A 23,719-nucleotide genomic window follows, 5' to 3' on the forward strand; every position below is an offset into this window, starting at 1 on the left:
CAATGCAAAAAATAACATTTGTGTTGAAATGCATTTATTTGAAAACTGTGAGAGAACTAATATCTATTTTGGTTTGTATGACTTTGTAGAGTCAGAAATAACAATAAATAAAAACAGTATCACAGTTACAGAGACATCTCTTACTACAGTACAAAAAAAAAAAATAAAACAGTCACAGTTACAAAAGTTCTTGTCTGCTGGGGTCAAAGTAAGGCCCACAATTAAAGGCACACGTTTGGAGTCACTGTCCAAATGTGATCTTAATACTTTCATTATGTTGCTGCACCTTGTAGAGATTACTTGTGTGCATATTACACATTCAAGACAGCAGACAGTCAAATGAAATGGAACCAAATTTGAATATTTCACACATTCACTCATTACAGTAAAATGTAATTTGCCCTCATTTGGCAGAAACGTTCATATTGTGATGGAAGATCTTCTCTTATTTGCATCCTCTGTGTGTGTAGAGGTTCTTCAGCTTCATGTTGTACGTCATTGTCTGTCATATCTGTAATAAGGCCTACATCAAAGGAAGCATCTCAAAAAAAAAAAGCAGTACTTTTCCAGGCTTTATTATTCTGAAAAGAGTCCCTGGATGAGTAATGTCCCAGCCTCATCTAAACTTGAGGTAAGCTGGTATAGAATAGTTGAAGAGCAGGAAGTCCATTCGATAAAGGTTGTAGAGTTTCTTCTGGTAGAAGGGGCTGATGTTTTGGAAGAACTGGGCTGCCATGTCTCCTGTAGTCCTGGTGCTCTTGGACGAGGTGGGGAAGCTGACCTGGTCTTCCACCCCGGCCAGCTGCAGCACATAGCGGGAGTCCTGCTCCAGCGTCTCGTATTTCCCCACCACGTCGTAGTGAATGAGGCAGGGGTGGCACAGTGAGTGCACCCGCTCCCAGTGCTCATTGAAGGGCTCCTCTCGTTGGGTTGCCGGATCAACAAGGTAATACACAAACTCCTCAAAGGTGACATCATTTCCTCTCTCCAGAGCCTCTGGCAGGGGGTCTGGCCTGTGCCGCCGCACTATCTTTGTCCCATACCGTTTATGGAAAGCTGTGTTGTAGCTCCGTGTGAATTTGTTGCGATACGCAGACACCAGCCGCTCGAAGGGTTCACGGACAAAGACGAACTTCAGGTAGGAACGTAGGCGCTGGTTAATCTGGGAGGTGGAATACTCTGACAAGGTTCGGAGGTTTCCTGAGACATGGGCCTCGTTTGCAGGGATAGCCAGTGGATCTCTGTGGGACCCTGCGGCACCTGTCAGAACCATGAGCACCCGCTTCCAGTTGGTGCAGGCCACTTTAGGGACATAACAGTACAGCAAGCCATGCTTGTCGTCCACAATGACATGCTTTAGGTCTTCAGGGATAAGGACTCTACGTTTGCGGGTGTAGGAGTGGCAGGCTTCCTCCAATAACTCCCGTCGGCCCTGATGGATTGCCTGGATTGCAGATTCAATCTGCAGGGAGAAGGAGAAGAAGAGTTAAACGTGAAGTACTATTCTTCTGTAATAAAACCAAAACATCAATTCATTTTGAAAAGATTTTTCTGGGTTTGGTTTGTTCGTTATTGCCAATGATTATCATAAAATTGTCCTCTGAGTAGATTGCTGAGAATTGACATCAATATGGGATAATGAGATGAAGCAAAATGCAAGCAGAAGGGTATAAAAAAACCTCTGTGTTAAGCAAACCAATCAGCTACTGAAGCGCATCAGTGGTTTTCTTGTTAACTGAAAACCCACATTTTAGATTTTTCAGCGTAAGGTTAGTCTTCTTCCTTTCATCCAGTTTCTTACATATGATAATTCTTTCTTACACAAGATAATGAACCTCTCTCTTTGGCCTTGTGGAAATTCATCACTACCTTTGTCATAGCGATGATACTCCCGCACATACTCAGTCAATATTAGAAAGAGTGCAGTGGCTGAAACTTGATATGACATCCACACATCACAATCACGCACAACTCTATACAAATGTCCTTGGTCCCTTCGTATTCTCGAAATATCCTGCCCCTGGTGTCTATTTTTGAGAAACATGTCTCCTTTCACTGTTATCTGGACGATGCCAAAACTTCTTTGCCCTTCAAACCAAGGAATAAAGGTTCACTGAGGCCCTTGGGCCCTTGAGCCCGGTTTCCTCCCAAAGCCATGCATGTATAGGTTAACTGGTGACTCTAAATTGACCGTAGGTGTGAATGCGAGTGTGAGTGGTCGTTTGTCTCTGTCTGTCTCTGTGTGTTGGCCCTGCGATGGACTGGCGACCTATCCAGGGTGTACCCCGCCCCTCGCCCAGTGTGTGCTGGGATTTGCTCCAGCAGCCCCGTGACCCGGAAACGGATGCGGATGAAGATGAATGAATGAATGAAGCCCTTGGTTGACTGTCATGGGACATAAAACATGAATGAGCCAAAACTTTCTCCACCTTAATGACAGTAAGACCAGGTCATAGCGTTTGGACACGACCCTCTAGCCTGTAACATCCACTTGCCAGTGACAAGGCTCATGGCTGTCTTACCACTGCTACTAAATTTGATCCCTCCTAACGACCTAAAGGGGGTTAGGGTTAGGGTTAGGGTTCAACTTTTGACAGGAAAGAAAAGAGGGGTGCCGTCACATTTTTCCTTCAGTGGCTTTCTCTCAGTTATATGAATGTTTTAAAAATTTGCGAACTTTTGAATCTTTTAATGGACTGGTACTGCTTCACCATCCTGATTTACTTCTTCTCCATATCCCAGTGCAAGAGATCAGGTCAAACAATCAGTTGCTCCCAGATGTTCTCAAATCTAGGCTTAAACCAAGGCGACTGATCCTTTGCAGTGAAATGCCCCTTACCTCTGAAATAGCCTGCCACTCCATATTAAATCTGCCCTGACTGCTCTTCTCTCTCAGTTTCTATCTGAGTTGAGAATGCTTTACAAATGTTTAAAAGTTAACAATTACTATTTTCTTGATGTACTGTGTATTGCTGCCTACCTGTCATACATTTACTGGAAGCATTTTCTTCAACTTTTGTCATTTTACATGCGATAAATGTGATGAGATCACTTGCAAACAGCCAATACTGTTACTACTGTAATTCTGAGTGGGCACAAATATATTCTCAGATACTGCACAGTCCATCCCTGCCATCTGCATACAGTCTTAATAAAATCTCAGGTCAGCCAGTTCAGCTTGGCACAAACCCCTTTTTTACTTCTTCCATTTAATCAGGCTTGCTGACCGCTGCAGTGGTCAGAGCCCCAAGTCTCTCACTTTGACTCTGTGTGGCTCTCTGTATTTACTGGCAGACCCTGGACCACGAAGGACACTACAGACTGGCCAGAGTGTGTAGAGCCAACATTTACTCTTCTCAAAGCAGAACTTTGTGTAGAATCTTTGTGCAACACTGTCTCTCCACCTCTGACTTCACTCTCTTAATGTGAGCACAATTTCCTTAAATTTTCTTAAAATAGCAGAACAGACATATTAACCAAAAAAGAATATATAGAGTTGACTTGTTGATGCTAAAAAAGCCCAAGTCAAAGTTTAGCTTATTTATATATTAAAGACAAGATTCACTAAGTTACAAAATTCATAGATCACAGATGCTGGAATAATCAGGCAGGCTGCTCCAAAAAGGGTCATTAGATTATAAAACAGACACTCAAATAATAAAGCTGCAAGTTTCACATCTGAAATCTGTGATAAACAAGTTCTTTTCTTAAAAAAAAAAAAACAAACATGTCTATCATGACTGCGTATATTAAAAATGTGAACTTAATATTTTTATATCAATGCAAATTTTATGGCTAGTTTTATGATCTCTGGACCTGTTCTTGTTTTTGTTTGGTAGTGTTGTCCTGTGAGATTGCTGTGCATTGCCCCTCTATCTTTTTCTTGAATGGAACCCCTGGTGATAAAAAGCTGTTCATGACTCTCTGTCTGCCTGACTGACATGAAGTTTAACTACATTTCTTGACGATGAGAGAAATATGACATCACTAAAGGCTGGAGCAGTCAACAATTGCACTGATGATTGGTCATCAGCCAAATCATCATCCACTGACAACTCCATTCAACCCACAATGTGCTATTTTTGTTCATTCTCCCAGCTCTCATCCAGACTTTTTCCAGCTGCTTCAGTGAACTAACTGACCATAACCTGCTCAACAGCAGACAGATGTTTCCTTCAGGGGTTGGAAATTACAACAGAGTTAAATGCAGAATTATGTTACAGCATTCTGCATCCCTGTTTGTGTGAGTGTGTGTGTGTGTGTGTGTGTGTCTGTAGGCGGAGTCCTGGCTGCCGTTTCCTTATTTGGTCCCTGGGGCCTTAAATTGCACGCCTAGGCACCAGGATAGCTTCTCCACCCTTCTAACTGCAGCACAGCCAACTTCCTGTGTCTCCATTTTTCAGATTTGTGAATCTGTTGGAACATGCGTCCTTATTGGTTACAGCAGCCGTAGGGCTGAGAAACCCTTTCTGAGACGTGAGCTTTGTGATGCTGGCTGTGATGATTCAGACATTGAGAGAGAAATGGGGAGCTCACCTTATGTTATGTCTGGAACCGCCCTAGACCCTGGGGCGTAACAGTAAACATTGAATATTTCGTGTCACTGTGATGATGAAGTTGTTTAGTACTGTAAACAAAAAAGTTTTGATGAAAACAAAGAAAGAGCAACTTTAAATGTAGTGCTAGTATAACAAGTGAGTGGTTGTGTTTCTCAGAGATTGACATATTGAAGTGTATTTTCTCTTTTTTTCTGTCTGTGTCTGTCTAAGGTATATTTAATTTATTTACCCAGCCGTACTAGGTGTGTAGCTTTATGTAGCCAATAACGATCCAGTAGAACGGCTGACATTCACATGCTGTACAAATATTAATAATATACACTACCAGTCAAAAGTCTGGACACACTTTCTTATTCAAATGACTAGGAAAGTACGTCCAAACGTTTGACTGGTAGTGTATTTAAAATCTCACATTAATCCTATTTACTGCCCGTTTCCATCCTGTGTGCTGAGTAGCTTCCTCCGACTGGGGAAGCATTCAAGTGGAGGGAAATAAAGAAAATATCACAAGCAATTAAAAGTAAATGATGTCTGCTGGAGCGGCTTTGTTTCTGGCATCTACACCTTCCATCTCCTCACAAGGAGATTTAACTGGGAACAGCTGTTGCAGAGCCACTTCAACCTGCCTCCAGCTAGAACATGCACATGGATGAAACCTAGAAAAGCTGTGGGGATTTTTAAAAAGATGAAATGACTATTGAGGGCCCCACTCTGAGTTGTTTCTCAGACAAAATCCACTTTATAACTGGCCAAATAATTTCAGAAAAACACTGTAATAAACTTAACCACAGGAACAGTTGCTTTGTGATGAAGGGTTACTTTTTAAAAGGCAGATGGATTTATCTGTGTTTTTATTTTGTTCCAAAGCACAGAAAGGCTGAAAAGTACAAATTTAATGTGTCGGCAGTGATGCAGTGACTGCTGCAGTATTGCAGCACACTTTTCTCTTAAGTTCCACTTTCCATAGTGGGAGAAAATAATGTCTGCCTTGTTAACTTTCTGTTTTTCCATGATGATTAACATGATGATTATGATGACTAACCCTAACAACAACAACAACAATAATAGTAATTATAATTATAATAACAAAATTAAAAATGATAAAACAATCAGACAAAAATCACTATTTACCCTAGCAGTTATAGCAGCGACAGGACAGAGACAGGAAGAGAATGGAAGATGGTTGTGTTACATTCATATTTGTGTACTCTCATAAGGAAGCACTGTTTTGGACATGTTGTAGACTCTGGGAATCCCAGCGGGCAGTGAACTACAATTGGCCAGTATGGAGGAGACAGAGGCGTGGATGAGCTTTTTGGCATCAGACGCGGTGAGTGGGATGTTGCACTTCATTTACATCTTCATCTCCAGGTGCCAGAGAAGTTGTAAGATGTCAGTGCATGTGAAAGTTTAGAGTGGGTATGGCTTTGGGGAAGAAGCAGTTTTGAGTCTGTTTGTAGGAGCCTCGATGTCTGCCCGAGGGCAACAGGTCAAACACTTGGAAACCAGGGTGCGAGCTGTCTTTGATGATGTTCTGTGCTCTGCTGAGGCAGCAGGAGGTGTTAAAGTCTGTCAGGGTGGGGTGAGGGCAGCCAAAAACCCTCTGCGCTGCTTTGGTGACACTCTGAAACCTCTTCCTGTCTCGGTGCAGTTCCCATACAATGCTGTGAAACAGTACGTCAGCAGGGTGGTAGAAGGTTGTTCTTCCTGAGGACCCTCAGGAAATATAGCACATGATGTTTTCTGTCCATGAGAGGTCAGCAGAGATGAGGACACCAACAAACCTGATGTTAGGGACCCACTCTTCAAGCTCAGCGTTGATGTGGCGAGAGGCCGGTTCTGTTTTGATGATCTCTTTTGTTTTTGTGATGTTCAGTGCCAGATTGTTCACTGAACACTGGGCTGTTAACTTCCACACTTCCTCTCTATCCAAGTCTCACTTATTAAGGCTGGTTGCTTAGAAAGTCCCTTAACCAGGCACATGTGAGAGGAGGGAGGCTCTGGGTGGTCAGCTTGGTGATCAGAACGTCCAGGATGATCTTACTGAATGCCGAGCTATCTCTGCTGTTTGTCCAGGTGGCTCCGCACAGAGTGGAGAACTACAGTGATGGTGTCTTGTGTAGATCTCTTCTGGCCGATAAGCAAACTGGTGAGGCTGAAGGGTGGGGAGCCTTTGTTGTGCTGAAGAACCAGCCTTTTGAAGCACTCCAGGATTATTAGTGTGAAGGCAACAGGGAGGTAGTCATTTATGCTGACTGTGGGTGACTTCTTTGGCACTGGGATGATTGTGGCTGTTGATAGGCAGGGGGAGATGCCAGCTGGGACCAGGGAGACGCTCCCTGGCTCCCATGCTCCTTTACAGTGGGGAGGGGATTGGACCCTGGTCGGGGTGTGATTGGAGTGGTTGAGTGCTGCTGCGGTGACTCAAAGCGAGCACCTGTTGTTACATCACAGCTTCTGTAATTTGTAATGTTCTGTAGACTTTGCCACACCTGCCATGAGTTATTGCTGTAGGTCTCTGTACTCCTGTTGTAGTCCACCATAGCCTTTTTAATTCCTCTTTTCAGATCAGCACGCCACACACCACATCCACAGTCACATTTCCAATGCAGAACTTGTATTTCAACACAAGCTGCACAACGCCATCAGGGATCCTTGGGTGATGCCAGCTTTCAGTAATAATGGCAGCACAGCAGTCACAAATGTAGCGATTCCTGCCAAGTTGTAATTCCAGGTTCTCCGTTTTGTGCACCACGGATCTGGTGTTGGAGAGATACATGCTCATCAGGTGTGGCTTGTGTGGTTGCTTCCTTAGCTTAAGCAGGACGTCAGCTCTTCACCCAGGATTCTGCTTTCTTTCCCTCTGCAGTCTGCGTCGCCTTCCAGTCCTGACAACACTCCATGGGAACCCAGGTGGTCTTGCTACTTCAATTGGTATGTTGTAAGCATGATGGAAGTCGCTGGATACAGGTACCTGGTGTTGGTAACCAATGTCCAGAAAGCCCTGGTGAGTGAAGCAAGTGTTTGCCAAAACATTTGCACACCAACAAGCAAAGACAAGATGAACAAAATGCACAAAAATGCAAAGAAAGGGATAGCCTCGAGCCACTGAGAACTTGTTCCCTCCCATTTATCTAGTGAGATCAACAGCCTCCCACAGAAACAAACTCTAATCTATCAGTGAGATAGGATTTAAGCCAATTTAGGGCAGCACTAGAGTCCAATAGTGATGAAATTGGTTGAGGAGAATCTCATGGGCCTACAATTTAATAGGACCTTGGGGTCAAGGGTTTGTTTTTGGAGAGCTGGTCTGATTAAGGCTGTTTTTAGTTTAGATTGAACATGGCCAGCTTGGAGACAGTGGTGATCAATGGCCTAATGGCAGACACATTGTTTACTGGCCTATTTAGGACTCTCCTTCTCACATTAAGTACACACCACCCTAAAACCCCTATCCTTCACCTTTCCACTCTCTCTATAGAGAGACTAACTAGCAACAAAAAATCAGAGAAAAATTAAACCACCACACATGAACAAGATGACTATTTGTCAAAGCAGAAAAAGAATAAAAGCATTGGTATAAAGGGAGCAACGGTTGGTTGGACAGGCACGGATCCTTGGATCTGTGTCAGTTTTCTGAAGCCAGTGTGATCAAGCATGTACACAGTGAGCGTCCCTCTCTGTGGTTGGACAGCAGTCTCTGTCTAGTATGTCCTTGTGTGCCAAGACTATTATTGTCACTTCTCATGTAGACAACCGACTGCAAGGCTTCAAAGAGAGTCTTTCTGAAATTATGTCTCATAGCCTGTCTTTGCTGTGCTTCTGTGTGCGCGCGCACACACACACACACACCTCTGCAAAGTGCATCTTTCTCCTCATTGTTATGCATTTTAACAGGTTTGCATGAACAGACACGTTAGCCTGGTATCGTTATATATTCTGATGGATTTGCTGGGGTCACGCTCTCCGTGACTGTCGGCTCTGCAGGAGAAATTATCTGCTTCTAAAAATGAAGCATAACCACAGTGCATGGGGGATTTACAGCAGCCACAAGGAAAACTGCAGTGGAAAAAGACCTCTGCATCAAATACAGACTTCTGTACAGCTATCAGTTTTATTGAAATTATTCAGTGAACACGATATATTGACTATTGTTAGGAATATCCACTTGGTACCCAGTACAGTACTTGGTACACAGTAACATGTTTTTTCAGGTGCAGAGGTTAGAAAAACTTAGAGAGGCCACTGAACTTGGTTTTATTTATTAATAGGTTATAAATAGGATCTGATCTCCATCTAAAGTGATAGACAGACACAATGTGCCTATGCCATCTTTGCTGAAATTGTATCTGGGCTCTGACTGGGCCAATCCAATTGGTAGTTTTTTTTTTTTTTTTTTTTGAGTTTGTGGTAGATGTTGAAACAACCTTGGACCAAAATGATGGTGGTTACTATCCCTAGATTGAGAGGAAGAAATGTGTTTTGGGGAAGTGAATGGATGTGTGACCTCCCCTGTGCCTATGACTGAAGTCCTGTTGAGCTCCTGATTCTATGTTTGATAGGCAGGGAAGGGTAAAATGGAGTGTTCAGAGTGCCTGTGTGACTAAACATGATTGAGCAAATGAAGAATGAATTATTTGTCCTGCTACATCACCCAGTTACCACTGAGCCTGAGCAGGTGGACAAACACCCCCACATTGTCCTGCAAGATAAATGTGGGAATTCATTTTCCTCTCAATAATGAGCTGTTCATACTTCCTCCACCTTGCTTCAACATTGGGTTTCATGCTGGAATACATTTTTTCTTCTGCTTAAATAATGCAATGTTGTTTGTTTCACATTCCACAAAATTGTTTTCCCAGTACTGCTGCTCGGGACGCTCTTTAGTAAATTTCATGTTCAGGATGATGTCGTTTGGTGGCGTCCCACCATGGAGACACCATACACCATAATTTACATAGACATGTTAATTGGCACCAATGAATCCTTTATGCCTTTAGCTGTTCCCCCGGATCTCTGTTTTAACTCTCCCTTCATGTTGTGCTTGTGAGGTAATCTCATCTGAATTCCCATTTCAACAGAGAGAGGGCACGGAAGCCAGTTCTTCCTTAAACTAGTGAATTTTTAAACTCTTCTGACATTTTTTAAACTCTTCTCCGTTGCCTTGTGTCTCATGCCAGGCCTGATTCACATCAACTGATAACCCCTATCAGGGTGTGCAGTTAACCCATGTGAGAACAACTGAAACTCACATCTTAAGTTTGAGATTCATCGATTGGAGCGCGAATCCTTAAAAATGAATTAGTTTAACATAATATTCTATACAAAATATATGCTATTTTTTACTTTGGGGTCAATATTTGCTGTGAATTTGCTAAGAAGGATAAAATGCTACTGCAATCCATCCAGGACTGACTTGTTTACTCTAACCCATTTATTGAATGTAGAAGCTAGTTTGAGTTTTTCAGAGCTAAACTGCCATGTGCATCATGTGGATGCTGGATTTTTCCAGTTGTATTGAACTAGCAGCTGCTTCTTTTCCCATCTTTATAGACCACTCTAACTATAAATGCTGTCAAAAAAACCCCAAAACAAAACCCTAAAAAAAACCTGATTACCATCACATAAATCTACCTATGTTCAACAATCAGCCTGTCACATGGTTAAACAACCAACCAACACTTTATTTTCTTATCCCCTCCCCCCAAAAAAAGACCCTGTAAACACTGCTCAGACAATGATGTCATCCCTGGGTAAGAGGCAGACGGCAAACATTATGAATTTACAGACTAGCAGCAGAGGCAATAACACAAGTATTTATTGTGTGAATTATGCATTTATTTGCCCCAGAGGTTCACTACAGCCGTGTGCACTGGACACTCATAATCTCCAAACCAAACCGAGCTTCAAATGGGGCTCCCAGTGGCTTAACTGGTGGGATATGTCCCAATAAAGCACAGTCATTACTGCAGTGGTCCGGGTTTAAGTGTGACCAGTGGTTCTTTGTTGCAATCTTTCTCTACTCCCTACTTTTATTATAATGAAAGCAAAGAAGAGTTGAGTTTTATTCATAGGAATCAAGAGCACACAGGAGACCACACAGATGAGAACACTCAGCTGTAACATGAGGATCGAGGTAAAAACCCTTATTAAAACCCCTTATTATTAAAAATGTAGATCAATGCTGGTGATAGTAAAAAAGCTGTGACAATGGAGAAAAGGTGCCCAGTCAGCAGCTTACACTATAAAAACTAAGCCTGCAAAATGCACCGGGGGCTTATGAACTGTGATCATTTAGTATTCCCAACTTTTGAAAAGCTACATATGACAATCAACAGCGATCCCATGGCAATTTTACAATATCTGTCAATGCAAGTAATATGTAATGAAGCTGACGTGGTATTTTGTATGAGATTGAAAGTTTATCAGTTCATGGTTTATCACAAAAATTATTTGGAAAAAAAAAAAAAAAAAAAAAAAAAAAAAAAAAGAGAGATGTGTTTGTTTCTACAGATGGCAACATTTGTGAGCCATGCAGCTGATTCTGAAGGTCAAAACTACTGTACATATGAACCAAGCAGTCAGTTTCAGTGTTTCAGAAAGTTCAGAAAAATGCGGCAGACTGGCATTCCCTGGTGTCTCAGCTCCACACATGCCCCTGGCCTTTGTCAATTTGTGCCAAGATGATAACTGCAGTGCAGCCGTCTCTAAGCGTTTTTTTTTTTTTATCATAATTTCCAATTCAAGATTATGTGATTGTAGGAGAATCAGACGCTGGCTTTCCCAGCAATATTATTATTGTGATGGAGGGACAACAGAAGTAAAAAAAAAACGTGGATGTATAAACAATGTGAAATTATTTTTGTGCTTCTGTTCTTTATCTGTGCAGCCAACTAGTGTACAGGGACACCGAGACAATTTCTTACTAACTTTAGAGCTACTTCTGTTTTCTTGGTTAGGATCACCGTCACGGCTCGCTGGTGCGCATTGAAACTGTACTTGTCTGTACTGTACTTGTAATTGCTAGCTTCCATCATAAACAAGCACGTATTTGAAAATAGACACAGTGTGCACGTAAATTTGGACTTCAGTACTTTTTTTGAATTGATTTCCAGAAAGTTGCTTAACTTGTGACGTGCATTCCTGTGGCTCCAGCTTTCTTCAGCAGGTCGTTGCATCTGTTTTCCACAGTTAGCAGGGCTTTTAACTATCATTCAGTTAGTTTATTCTTCTATCGCTTCTCCTCATAATCCAATCTCGTTTCACTCTCACTATCCTTCATTTTCATTTTATTTAACATTTGACCAGGCCTCCTTGTGATTAATATTAACACTTATTATTTTGGTATCCAGGCTTCAGTGTCAACAACACACAAGGAACCAGGACTCTAAGACATCCATCTCTCATTAACTTTTCCAAGACTGCTTGTCAGTGACAGCTCAAATTGAGGTCGCAGTCCAAAAATATGTGCATATATTGCCATAAAATGTAAGCCTGTATTCGCCTAGATAAACATTTAGAATATGCAGAAAGAGTATTTCCTAAACACGAATGTGATGTTACAGGTTACAGAGTTATGGGGGGATGTTGGACTGACCTGGTCACCGTCGTAAAGCGTCTGCAGAGGGCTTCTCCTTGACTTTTGCCCACTGCTTTCACCAACTGGCTCTGAGGCTGAGAACAGACAAACAATTAAAAGTTAATAAGTACTGAATAAACAAAAGTACAAACAGCAAACCCCCAGGCAACTGGCTCCACTGGCACAGACAATTTTTTTTCATTGCATCCAAATAGAGGTTTTAAAGATGATTGCAAAAAGTATGAAGCCACTAACAGAGAGCTCAGCAGGGGAGAATATTAAGATGTACCTGTTTTTAGAGTTGTATTAACAAGGATATGACTAGAACATAACAATCTTCAGGATAAACAGCTGAGGGGTACAGCTATTTTTTTCCCCACAACAAAACCAGGTCATGTACAGAAGACTTAAAATACCAAAAATAAATAAATTCAACAATGACAGAGTGAAATACATCACACACTGTTCCATACACGTTCTTTTTGTATGTGCAGTGTTGTGTTCAATTAATTATTTTAATTGAAACTTAAGGTTGAAATTTGCCTGGAGCCATGCTCAAGCCCAGAGGTGGGTGGTGTGCTACACAGCACAGCAAAGCAACAGGCGTCAAAACACTGAGCAGAAATTACAGTGTCAACTAGACTAAAAATAGTGGCATATGAAAAATAATGCAAATTTTATTGGCTTGTTATTGCTAAAACTTTATCTGAACCAGTGCAGCTGACATGGCAGATAAAATTAGGTTGTGGTGCTCCGGAACGTGCAATTTTCAATAATAAAAAAGTTAATTTTGGCTGAGTCTGTGGGTGGAGGAGCAACAGCAAGAGGGTATATCGAGAAGCATTGCTGGGTAGGCCTAGCTATTGTTCGCAGTGGCATGAGATTGCATGACTTCACACGGTCAGCACAGTGCTGCTGCCTGAACCTAGAATTTCATCTGGGCAACCAAGGTGAGTCTGAAGCATCTCACAGGCTGTAGGGTGTAGCAGCTTTGTACTTGCTGTGTTAATAATTGTATAAACAGACTGACCCCAAAATGTATTTTACAATTTCATTACTGTCTAATGAATGGAAAATAACACATTTACAGAATGGGAAAAATTATATGACAATGCATTGATGAACAGATTTTTTTTTTTTTTTTTTACCCAGCCCCAAGCCAGGGCTGTGTGTTAGCTAAAGCTATGGTGACTGATTTGGGTCATCTTCCATCATCCTTATATCTTCCTTGTCTGAAGCTATTCACACATCTCTCCTGCCTTCCTTTCACATTGGGCTAAGGTTATAAATTGAATTAGGAACAAAAACCACTCCAGGATAAAACACTTGGGAATAACTCTGAAGCACTAGAAACTTTGAACCAAGGTCTGCCTCCAGGTTAGATAGGCTGCTTATTCAAACAGTCCCACCCCCAACTTTCCGTGACAAGAGGAAATCCCCTAGTCCCCAACATGTCACTTTGAGAATGAACCAATTTGGTCACTGGTTTCACTGAATATGCCTGAGACTTGCATGCAGATTGAGCATTGTATATTACTCTAGAAAGCATTTGGAAACGCTTGCTTTTTTTACTTCAAGTTGAATGACAGGATCGATACATCATTATATCTGTCCACTTTGCATAGAGCTGAAGCTGGGAGAGGCTTACTTTAGGTTAGCATAAACACTGGCAATGGATGGAAATTTCCTGGCGCTGAAATAAAGCTCAGTTACATATTAGATGGACTATTTCTCAGCATGGAGCATTGACTTTTACTTGAATATCACTTACTGCATATGCAAAATATGTGGTCGCCTCTATTAGTTCCCTTATTTCTTTTTCCGCTGAGATGAAAACAAGCTTTCTGTAGGCATATAGCACAATGAAATGTCAGGCCCAACATTTGCGTTGTGCTGCGTGGGTCTGGCCCATATGTTTCCACATCTGGAAAGTTTCACTTTCATCTGCCAGTATTGACTGACAAGTGAGCAGTTTTCTTTGTGTGTGCCAGAATGAGTGTGGCTGTGAAAGTAGCATCTCATAATTATGCTGTATATGAGCCAGATTTTTGTTCAGACTTGCAAAGAAAACCTGTTTTAAAGATGGTACGCAGTTCCTTCAAAAAATAGTTAAAGACAAGCTTGTAGAAGCTGCATAATGACTGGCAGCGGAGGAAGGGAGTTGGCTTGGCTCCGTCTGAAGGTAAATACATCTGCTCGCTAGCATCTCTGAATCTCACCAACATGTTATGTTTAAGTCATTCAAACACCACTGATGGTTCAGCTTCCAGGATGCTAGCTAGGTTAGTGAGCTGCAGTTGGCTGTAACCGACCGATTTTATCAAATTAAGCACATGGTCAGTCAAAGGAGAGCATCCTTCTTTCAGTTGTGTGATCATTGTAAAAAAGAAAGAATCTAACCAGCCTCTGCAGTTACTAATTACCACAAAGACCTTGAGCTTCTCTTGTATAAACTAAAAAAAAAAAAGTTTATCTTCATGCTCATTAAAGCAATACTTTTTAAAATAGTGAAGTAATCAATTGCAAAAGGCACTTCAGGAAATTGCCCAATTCTCCTCCAGATTTATTGTTGCCGCATAGATCAGATGTGTCTCATTTCCCAGAAATTTTGTTTTCTTGTTCTTTCAGTGATAATGGCTACATGCAGAAACCTTTGGCTCAGCAGCACACAGGATCCGCATCAACATTTCTCGCTTGACAGACGGGCAGAGATGTTATTAGAGGTGTAACGGTACGCTAAAGTCAAGGTCTCTCTGTACCTCGGTTTTGAGATCACAGCTTGGTACATTTTCGATTCAGAAAAAAGGAGAAAAAAAAATTGATCTTATTTTTCCACATAAAACGGTGAAAACATCAAACATAACAATTCTCTGAACAAAGGATGGTTATCTTTAAATAAAAACATACCTTAGCTCAGCGAATGTAACTGCAGTAACGCTACTGCTTTGCGGTAGCATCTTTACATCTCAGAACACAAAGAGGAATTGGTGCAGAAAAGGGGGAACCAGAGCTAAATTGTTTGGTTTTGGTTTGGATATATATATTATAATTTTAAGAAATAAATTCTATATTGAGATATAAATTCTTATATATCGCACAGCACTGCCTGGTTCTAGCTAGTAAAATAAAAATAAATGAAACAAAGATCAATTAAAGTGCAGCATGTAAAAATAACGTAAGCATTTGAGCCATATGAGCCTCATGCTCCTTTGTGCTAACGCTTGCTGCTTGGTATGAATACGTATAATAAGTACTGTAACATCCCCTGTTGTTATGATATCCTCTTTAGTATTTGGGTTTAAATGAAATCATTAGCTTGAGACAAAACAAAAGTTCCTCAAGTGCTTTGCCAAAGCATTTATAATAGAATAAGGCCAGCTGATGTTGCAGCAGATATCTCTTAACAGTTGTCCATCAGCAGTGTTACTCAGAGCATTTCAACAGAAAGAACGAGTTTAAACTAGTTTAATGTTTGAAAAGAAAACTTGAGCATTGAACCTTTTCTTCTTTGATGCGGGTGTTGAGAACTAAGTAATGTGTTGTCTGACTACAACTACATTTAAAAAAATGCAAAAGATTAACACTTAATCCATTAATCGAGCATAAAATTAAAACAGCGTGAATTCAGACTGTCTTAAAATGAGAGAAAGACTCTAATAGCAACCATGTTTCTGTGTGTGTGCCTCTTTCCTCACTGTGGTGTGATCAGACCAGTCCTGTGTGCCAAGCTGCTTATAAGCTGTAAAGCCAGTGGCACAGTAATGGGGAGAACAGGCTGCCGATGAGACATGTAAAGTTATGACCAATGAATATGGTTCAGTATACAACGCGGACCTCACCAGTGAAATTTCATACTGAGTTCGTAATGATTTAGCGTAGCCTGCCTGTGACATGCTGAAATGAACCCAACAGCTCACTGAAATGTGCACACTGCATTCGTGGGTAACTGATAAGGATGTAGAAGCCTAAAAACCGAGATTGAGGACTTGATATCTTTTGAACGTAAACTAAAAAAGCAAAAATGCAAACACTTTAATTTGTCTTCAATGATTTGTCTTCATTGCTTCTCTCAACTCGAGTGTATTTACACCTTTTTTAAAACTCCCTTGAATATGATTTCAGCCTGTTGCAGCTGGTTAGTTGGACGGATTTAAACTTGGCTTTTTTCACAGAACAGACTACAAGAATTACAAAAGTCCAAATGAGGTCACGGCATACAGAATTAAAATAACACATAATTCTGCAGAAAAGAAGAATTACTTTAAAGCATATGGTAATACCCTGATTAAAACTGAGGATGATGAAATGAATCTGCACGTATTAAGAAAATACTTAGCCAACAGTTGGCATGCTGCAGCACAATTTGTAAACTACTGTAGCTTCCTCCATTTTGAATCTCTGGTTGTAATCAACAGGAAACCTTAGCATGAAATTGCTTCACCGTTTCAAGTAAATCCACCAACCGCCGCTATGATCATGATTTAAATGCCTGTGGAGTCACAGTGTGCAGTTAATGAGATAACTAACCGCTAGAGCGAGTGTTATATTTTAGAGAAGAGTATAAATTTTGGTGATGATTGCTGATAAAATATTTTGAAACTGCCAAGATGTCATGATTATTATTTGAATAACAGTCATAACTGATTCCCAGAGAATGTGAATGATGTCCTTTCTTAGCAGATCCACCTATGCCAAGAGGGCAAATTTACCCTATTACTGGAATAAACTGAGTGAGAGATGCTGCTGCACACTGCTGCCAAGGAGAGGTTGTTCTCCTCAGCTTCCTGTTACTAATATGAGGGGAGCAACAGTACGCCGATTTGTTTGACCAGTTTTCTAAACACATCACCACTTCCTTATGGAAACTACCATAAAGTCACTGTTGGAACACATTTCCTACAGGACCACTCCCAAAGCCAGTCAGCAGAAGTAATATCTGAAATAATTTAGGAACTAAAAAATTCCTGGCAGTCTGTGAGCATTTCAGCAACAAGCTGAGATCACACACTGAAAGAGTGCATTGTGTCTCACCACTCCTCTGCTAATGTGGCATCACTCGGCGAGTGGGAAATTTACAATCAGCATTTTTCACAAGGTATTTAACTAAGAATAAGATGACTACGTCACGGGAGTCAGATCTTAGGATATTAGTTTGTTCAGGAGAAGCAGATAATGGATGTGCACACTGTGAAGATATATTTTTAGAAAATACAGTAGCACTCCAAAATTTAAGGAAACAGTCACAAAGACACACACAGCTTCTAAAAAGCTAGGGACTCAATCCATGCCCTATTGAAAGCAAACACTGTCTCAGCTGTTAGCTCAAATTCCTCCACTGAGGAGATCCACCGGCCCCACCTAAGGACTGTTCAAAGGAAGGAGTAGTCTTGTTGATTTAACCCTGTCTAGACCCAAACCTCTGCAGCATTCCTCTCTGCTCCTACAGAACCAAGGCCTTAGGAAATGCAAAATATAGAAAGGCTGATGTGTGTACCTCCTGAGCAGGCCATAAATGACGCTCTGTGTTTAGGTCTCAGTGGGAAAACTGGGGCCCCCTGCCCGGGTCCTCGGCCTCTCCTGCCAGAGAGCAGCTTTACTGAGACATGCACTGTACAAGGGAAAGCATAATCCTTTTAGGCCACAAATGTGTGTCTAAGGGGTGTTAGTGCCAAAGCAGAGGCATTTGGGTGGTGTAGTGTCTGTTTATCGAGTCTTTAAAAGAATGCGTACAGATGTGAGAAGAGTCTCTGATCCTGTTTAGAGGCTCAGGGTTACAAGGGGCTTAGGTGCCTTTGTAGAATTGTAGAATTAGCTGGCTCGCTGAAATGTCAGTTGGATAATTTCAGTATCCAGTCGCATCTTCCAGCACACCTGCATTCAAATAGTATGCAGCTGTTGAGTTAGTGGATGTCCAAAGTTGTGTCAAATCCCTGAAGTAAACTAAATGGATTGCCCACCACACTCCAAGCTGTCATGTGCCTTTATCATGAGTTTAAACTAGGAGATAGCAGTCAGTTTGTGGAGTGCACTACCTTTGTTCAAGAAAAACCAGAATTTAGCACAATCTGAATAAAAACAAGAATAAGAGACGAAAATAGAGCCAAGGTGGCAGCTCTGTCGGTCTGGAAGCACTGTGGTGCATTAAGTAAACGCTAAACACACTGGTCAGGACTTTCATGAAATTGGTGGTTGTGCAAACATTTTACCAGTTATTACATGACCTTTTTCTGTGTATTTTCTCCGGTGTGAGATATTTTAATTGTATGGTATGATGATTAGAATATCAACAACAGCAACATCTACTTGGCACTATGAATATCTGGCTCACGTTTTATGACAGTGCAGATATATTTCTGGCTCCAGATGAAAGATGTTCTATAATGAATTTCATGGCAACTGATACATTATTTGTCAAAATATATTTACATACTTAGAGCTAGTACGGTAGATGTACTTAGTTATAAAAAAAAACCCCAAACAAAAACCCAAAAAACCCCAACATTCATAGTCCAGAGCATTTGCTAAACAATCAGTTCTTGCAACTGTATGTCAGGAAGATGAAGCTGGCTGGAACTCCCTCCTCCCTGACCTGTCATCAGATAGCCTCAGATGGCTGAGGGTCTGACAGGCATGGGGAACTGATTGGAGCTGGTATCATATGATTAGGTCACACACTGTTCCTTTGTGACCGTTGTGTTCAGTTTGTTTTTTGTTGGACAGAGTCACATCCGGTCTTCATGAAGGGACCGGCACTAGTCTATCCAACCAGTAGTTTTCCACCGTCAAGCCCGTGTAATATCCAAACCTGCCCTGGAGCAAATGTGTTTCGTACACTGCAGGTGTTTCGATGAAGATGGAGGACTGAACAGTTCATTTTTATGACTCTCTTAGGCTCCAGTCAAGCCCAAACACAGCAGGTATGAGGCGGGCATACCTACTCTGTATGAGGATAATCGCAGCTGCCCCAAGGCCCAGACGGTGCTCATAGATTCTGCTTGTAATTCAATAGCTAGAACTAGCTACCTGATAATCATCAGCTCAAATCTTTATCTGCAAACGTTGCTGACCACACGTCAGTTATAGCTTTGGGTTTCATCTCAAGGGGATGTATGCAGGAAGATCCCGGTAATGTTTAAAACATAGGATACCGCAGTCCAGACCAGCAGCAGCACACAGCCATCGTGCTCCTCACTTATTGTGTCTTTGTAATCTTTACAGTGAAAACACAGCTGCCATTGTTGTAAATATGTCACACACACTCCATCTTTTTGAGTCATTTCTCCTGAGACAGACTCAGAAATTCCTGTCATTTTCAGAGCTCCCATTTTCTGTAAAACTCTAATCTCTGCATTCTGCATGGGTGACAATGCAGAGTACACAAAATGTACCATAAACCTACTGCCCCTATGTCATTATCCTACACTTAAAATAGTCAGTGAATGCTGCATGCAGACCACTGCAGTTGAAAACAAAACTGTTTTACACTGTCTAACCCTGTCTTGGGAGTGCATTCCTGTTATGTTATGTGGCTGCTTTCTTGCAGTGTTATATAGCCTTTGAGCAAACAATATGACCTTTACCCCAGAGAGAGCAGGAGAGGAACGGTGGAGGTGCGTCTGAAACCAATTTAAAATCATTTAAAGCTGACAGGCAAAGTTTAATGGCTGAAACACGAGAAGCTTTCTATTTGCTTTCAAGCTGTGCGACACCAAAATTCGGCAGCCGCCTAAAAATATATTCCAGCTTTTACCATATCTGCTGACCCTATGTATCTTGTGGAGCATGTTCTGATGAATTAATTTGGGATGTCTGTAAGGTACAGATAAGCACATCAGCTGCAAACAGCCGTTCCATCAGGTTATACAGTAAGTGGACTCTATCTGCAGTTTTCTTTCTTTTTTTTTTGTTCCTTTTGGCTTTTGGCTTTATTATTTTGATAGGACAATCTAGAGAGCTAGGAAATGGGGTAGAGAGAAAGAGAATGACTAACGCAAGCAGGAAAGGGTCGGGTCGGCTGGGAATGACTCCAGGGACTCGCCTGCTCAGAGCATTTGCACCCACATGGTACAAGGCCAAACCCTACATAAAGTTTATCTTTGTGTAAACCATAACATCCTTCTTTGTTGCCATGCATGCACTGGTTGCTGTGAACAGAATCAGAGACTGTCAGGTTAGACCCTGGTTGGACTGACTTGCTGCCGTTTACCACTTTTTCGATCCAACATATAAAAGGATGCAGCAAAGTAAATGGATAACGCCACTTATTTTTAAGTGTGGCCCCTGAAAGAATTTCACACAAGTATTTTTTTTTTTTTTTTTCTGAGACGCTTTAATCATTTGATTTATTTGCCAAGACTAAACAAATTCACCAGATCTGTTTTTGCAAAATTCAGCCAGTGAGCTTCAACATGAGATTCAAACTATAGCAGCCATTAAACAATCCATAAAGGGTGAATTACATTTTTTCCCATAGCTAAACCTAAACCTTGGGAGACAAGTTCCTAGAGCTTCCAAGAAGTGGTACCAAATCAATACCGAGGTATTTCCTGGGTGTCGGAGAAGGGTCATTACTGGCCAAGCGGTCCTCACCTACCAGTCCCATCTGGTCAAACAGATGTACTGTCGAATCTCAACCACAACAAACTCTCTGTAGCAGCAACCACCATTTCGCTTTCTGTGAGTATATGTGACTAGTTCAGCTTTTTAAAGGGACTGAAATAGCGTTCTGAACACACATAAGAACAATATCTCACACATCTTAGCTTGTCAAGTACAGTGAGAGCGACGGGCATCGCCACCATTCTCTGCTCTGCAAGTTCTCAAAAGGTTTGAGAGACTCCAGACTACACTACCATCTATGGGGACTTCGTTTTCCACACAGCTTGACTTTTTACAGCAGGAGGAGCACAAGTAGAACAAGCCCCCTTAATAATCGCCATGTTCAAGTGTCTATTCAACTTTCCATTTAGTGCTGCTCATTGTGTCACAGTGGCTTTGTCTCCATAGCATTGTCAGGTCTTGACCTCACCTTGTAAAGTGCCTTGAAGAAATGTATGTTATGATTTGGCAATATAGCAAATAATTAAATAATTGAATAAAAGTACAATACAATATAATGCTGTCACCGTTAATGTCATACATCTTTGATTTTTTTCCCCTTCTATTACATGTCTGACTTGTTTCTTTGCAGACTCAGAGTTTAATATAGCTTCTCCAGAAAAACCAAAGTGTTGTATGTGTGATGCATGAAGACCAGTCAGGGAAACAACATATAAAAGCAGCTACTGTAAATGAAACATCGCCACCCAACACTCACGGGAGAAAGGTGAACAGTGTTCAACCTTTCGAGAGACTCAAGCTTAACTCTACAACCCTGAATGATTCCACACACCACCAAAAATGTACCTTGGTAGTGCTGCGGCACATACCAGCAAATACTTTTCAGTGGTATGTTGTGACAGCATCTCACACATCCAGAACTGACCGACCTCCCTCTTGAAAAATCCTCCTCATAGCACGGGCTATATATGCTTTTTGGCCCATGATATTGCTGGGCATGTCTGAATGAGACCATTGTGTGTGGCAGAGAGGGCCCTGGAGGAGGTGGAAACTGATCTCAGTGAGGGCCAACCCCACCACCAGCCAGCTGTAACCTCTCCCAGCCTTCCTCCACGTAGCAGAGGAAACACTGGGCAAATCAGGCTGGTAATGAAACTGTTCCTCAGACAAAATCTGTGGCTCGTGGGGAAAATAGAGGGTTGGAGAGGCCAACATGATGGCACACAGGAATGATTCACTGTAATGACAGAGTGAAAATAAGACATAATCACTTCTCCAGCCTTTTTCCATCCATTCATGCTGTTGGTGATGACTGTTGGATTATTACTTTGCCTCACAGCAGTGGCTGTGTGTAACATGAATGGCCTTTATTATCAAGACAAGTGGACCAAACCTAAACCAAATGACACCAGCTGACCGTCTGTGGCTTGAACTACTGAGATCAAACCAACGGGCCACACAACACAGACAGACGGCCGCCTTTTGTTACCGTACAGCTTGAAATGAATGGGTTCTATTTGTAAACTTCATTGTTGAAGAAACGCGTTTTATCCTTTTCGAATCTTTAACTTAAAAGAGTCTCTTGAATGTTAAATGTGTTGTTAAGCCTTCTCATTTATTTGACCCTGTTGGCAGATGGGAAATACCTGAACTGAAGCCTACACTTGATGACAAAGGAGTGGTAATAGAACAAGTGGAACACATGTTAACGTTTGACGCTGCTAATGCAGTTCGGTGGCGACAGCTTTTCGTTTTCAGGAAGATTTCTTTGAAATCTTCAGAGCAGTTGAAAGTCCCGCTTTTCACCTAAATTGGGGGTATTTTGTTCCAAGAAAATCGGGTTCGAATCGGCGCTAAAACAGATAAGAGCAACAGAGTGATTTGGCTCACCTGGCTTCAGGCTGCTGTTGAAGTAGAGGATGACCATAACGAAACAGCCCAGAAATAAGGCGAAAAGCATCCGAGCGACTTTAGGTTTCCTCATGCTGAGTGTGCGGGAAGGACCGACTCCTGCCGGGGTTCATGCGAAGAAGAGGGGCTTTTTTTGTTGTTGCTGTTGTTCTCCTTGCTGTTCCGACGGCGGCGCCTTACTTTATCACCGATAAGAGCATCGATCCGGCTGGCTGACCTTTGTCGCTCCTTATTTTTGCGGACATCGTTGCATGTCCAGCCGCCAGCGGGGAAGGAGGGAAAGGAGCGAAGGAGCCGGCCGGCACACACTGACGCTGCCGGAGAGGAGGCGGATCAGGCCGGTGCAGTCCGAGCACAGGCCACCGCTGTGTTTGTGTAAAAGGGGGGATTTATCCGCCTGGTCGGCCGCTTAACCCCTTTCTCCCCAAACACCGACGCGCCGCTCCTCTCCGAACTCAGCTGCTGCGCTCCGCTCGACGTTTCCGGTATGACCCCTCAGCAATAAAAGTCCCAACCAGTGACTGCAGGTTGTGGCTGGTCTAAATGAGGGTCGACGTTTTAAGCCTTCACTCTTAGTTTGATCATCAAAACGATCACTTAGAAACGAATAGACTTCAGTGGCTGTACATCCTTTATTCTAAGGTGAGATGAGTAAAAACAAAGAAAAAAACAAACACAACTGTACTGATTGTGACCAATCTTTTTTAGTTGAATTAATGGAATCACAAATCTTCTAGTTCAGCCTAAACAGACAAATATGCAACTTTCCCTTAACTTTGCCTCCAAACCAGAAACTGAACCAATTTCTGCAGACTTCAGAGCAGCTTGTTTAATAAACTGGAGGAATTATAATAGAGATAACTATTTTAGTTTATTTTTATTATTGCATGTAGGATGAAATCAACAAATGGAAAATTCATTCATTCGTCTTCTACTGCTTATCCATTTCAGGGTCAGGGTGTGCTGGAACCAAGCCCAGCTCACTCTGGGTGAGGGCGGGGTCACCCTGGACAGGTCAGCAGTCCATCACAGGGCCAACAAACAGAGACAGACAGAGACCAACAACCACTCACACTCACACTCAGACCTACAGACAATTTAGAGTCAGCAG

The 23,719-nt window shown here is 41.9% G+C and overlaps 1 protein-coding gene across 1 annotated transcript; it reads right to left on the reverse strand.

The window, feature by feature from the left end:
- Position 1: 1 nt before the first annotated feature.
- Positions 2-23,045, reverse strand: LOC115043525 (carbohydrate sulfotransferase 11-like). Its single transcript, XM_029502077.1, has 3 exons — positions 22,588-23,045; positions 12,157-12,233; positions 2-1,462 (listed from the first exon to the last, which is right to left on the reverse strand). Exons 1-3 carry the CDS (start codon positions 22,679-22,681, stop codon positions 617-619), a joined length of 1,017 nt encoding a protein of 338 aa, XP_029357937.1. The 5' UTR covers positions 22,682-23,045; the 3' UTR covers positions 2-616.
- Positions 23,046-23,719: the final 674 nt, after the last annotated feature.

The sequence above is a fragment of the Echeneis naucrates genome, chromosome 5 (genome assembly GCF_900963305.1).
Source record: "Echeneis naucrates chromosome 5, fEcheNa1.1, whole genome shotgun sequence".
NCBI classification, from domain to species: Eukaryota; Metazoa; Chordata; class Actinopteri; order Carangiformes; family Echeneidae; genus Echeneis; species Echeneis naucrates.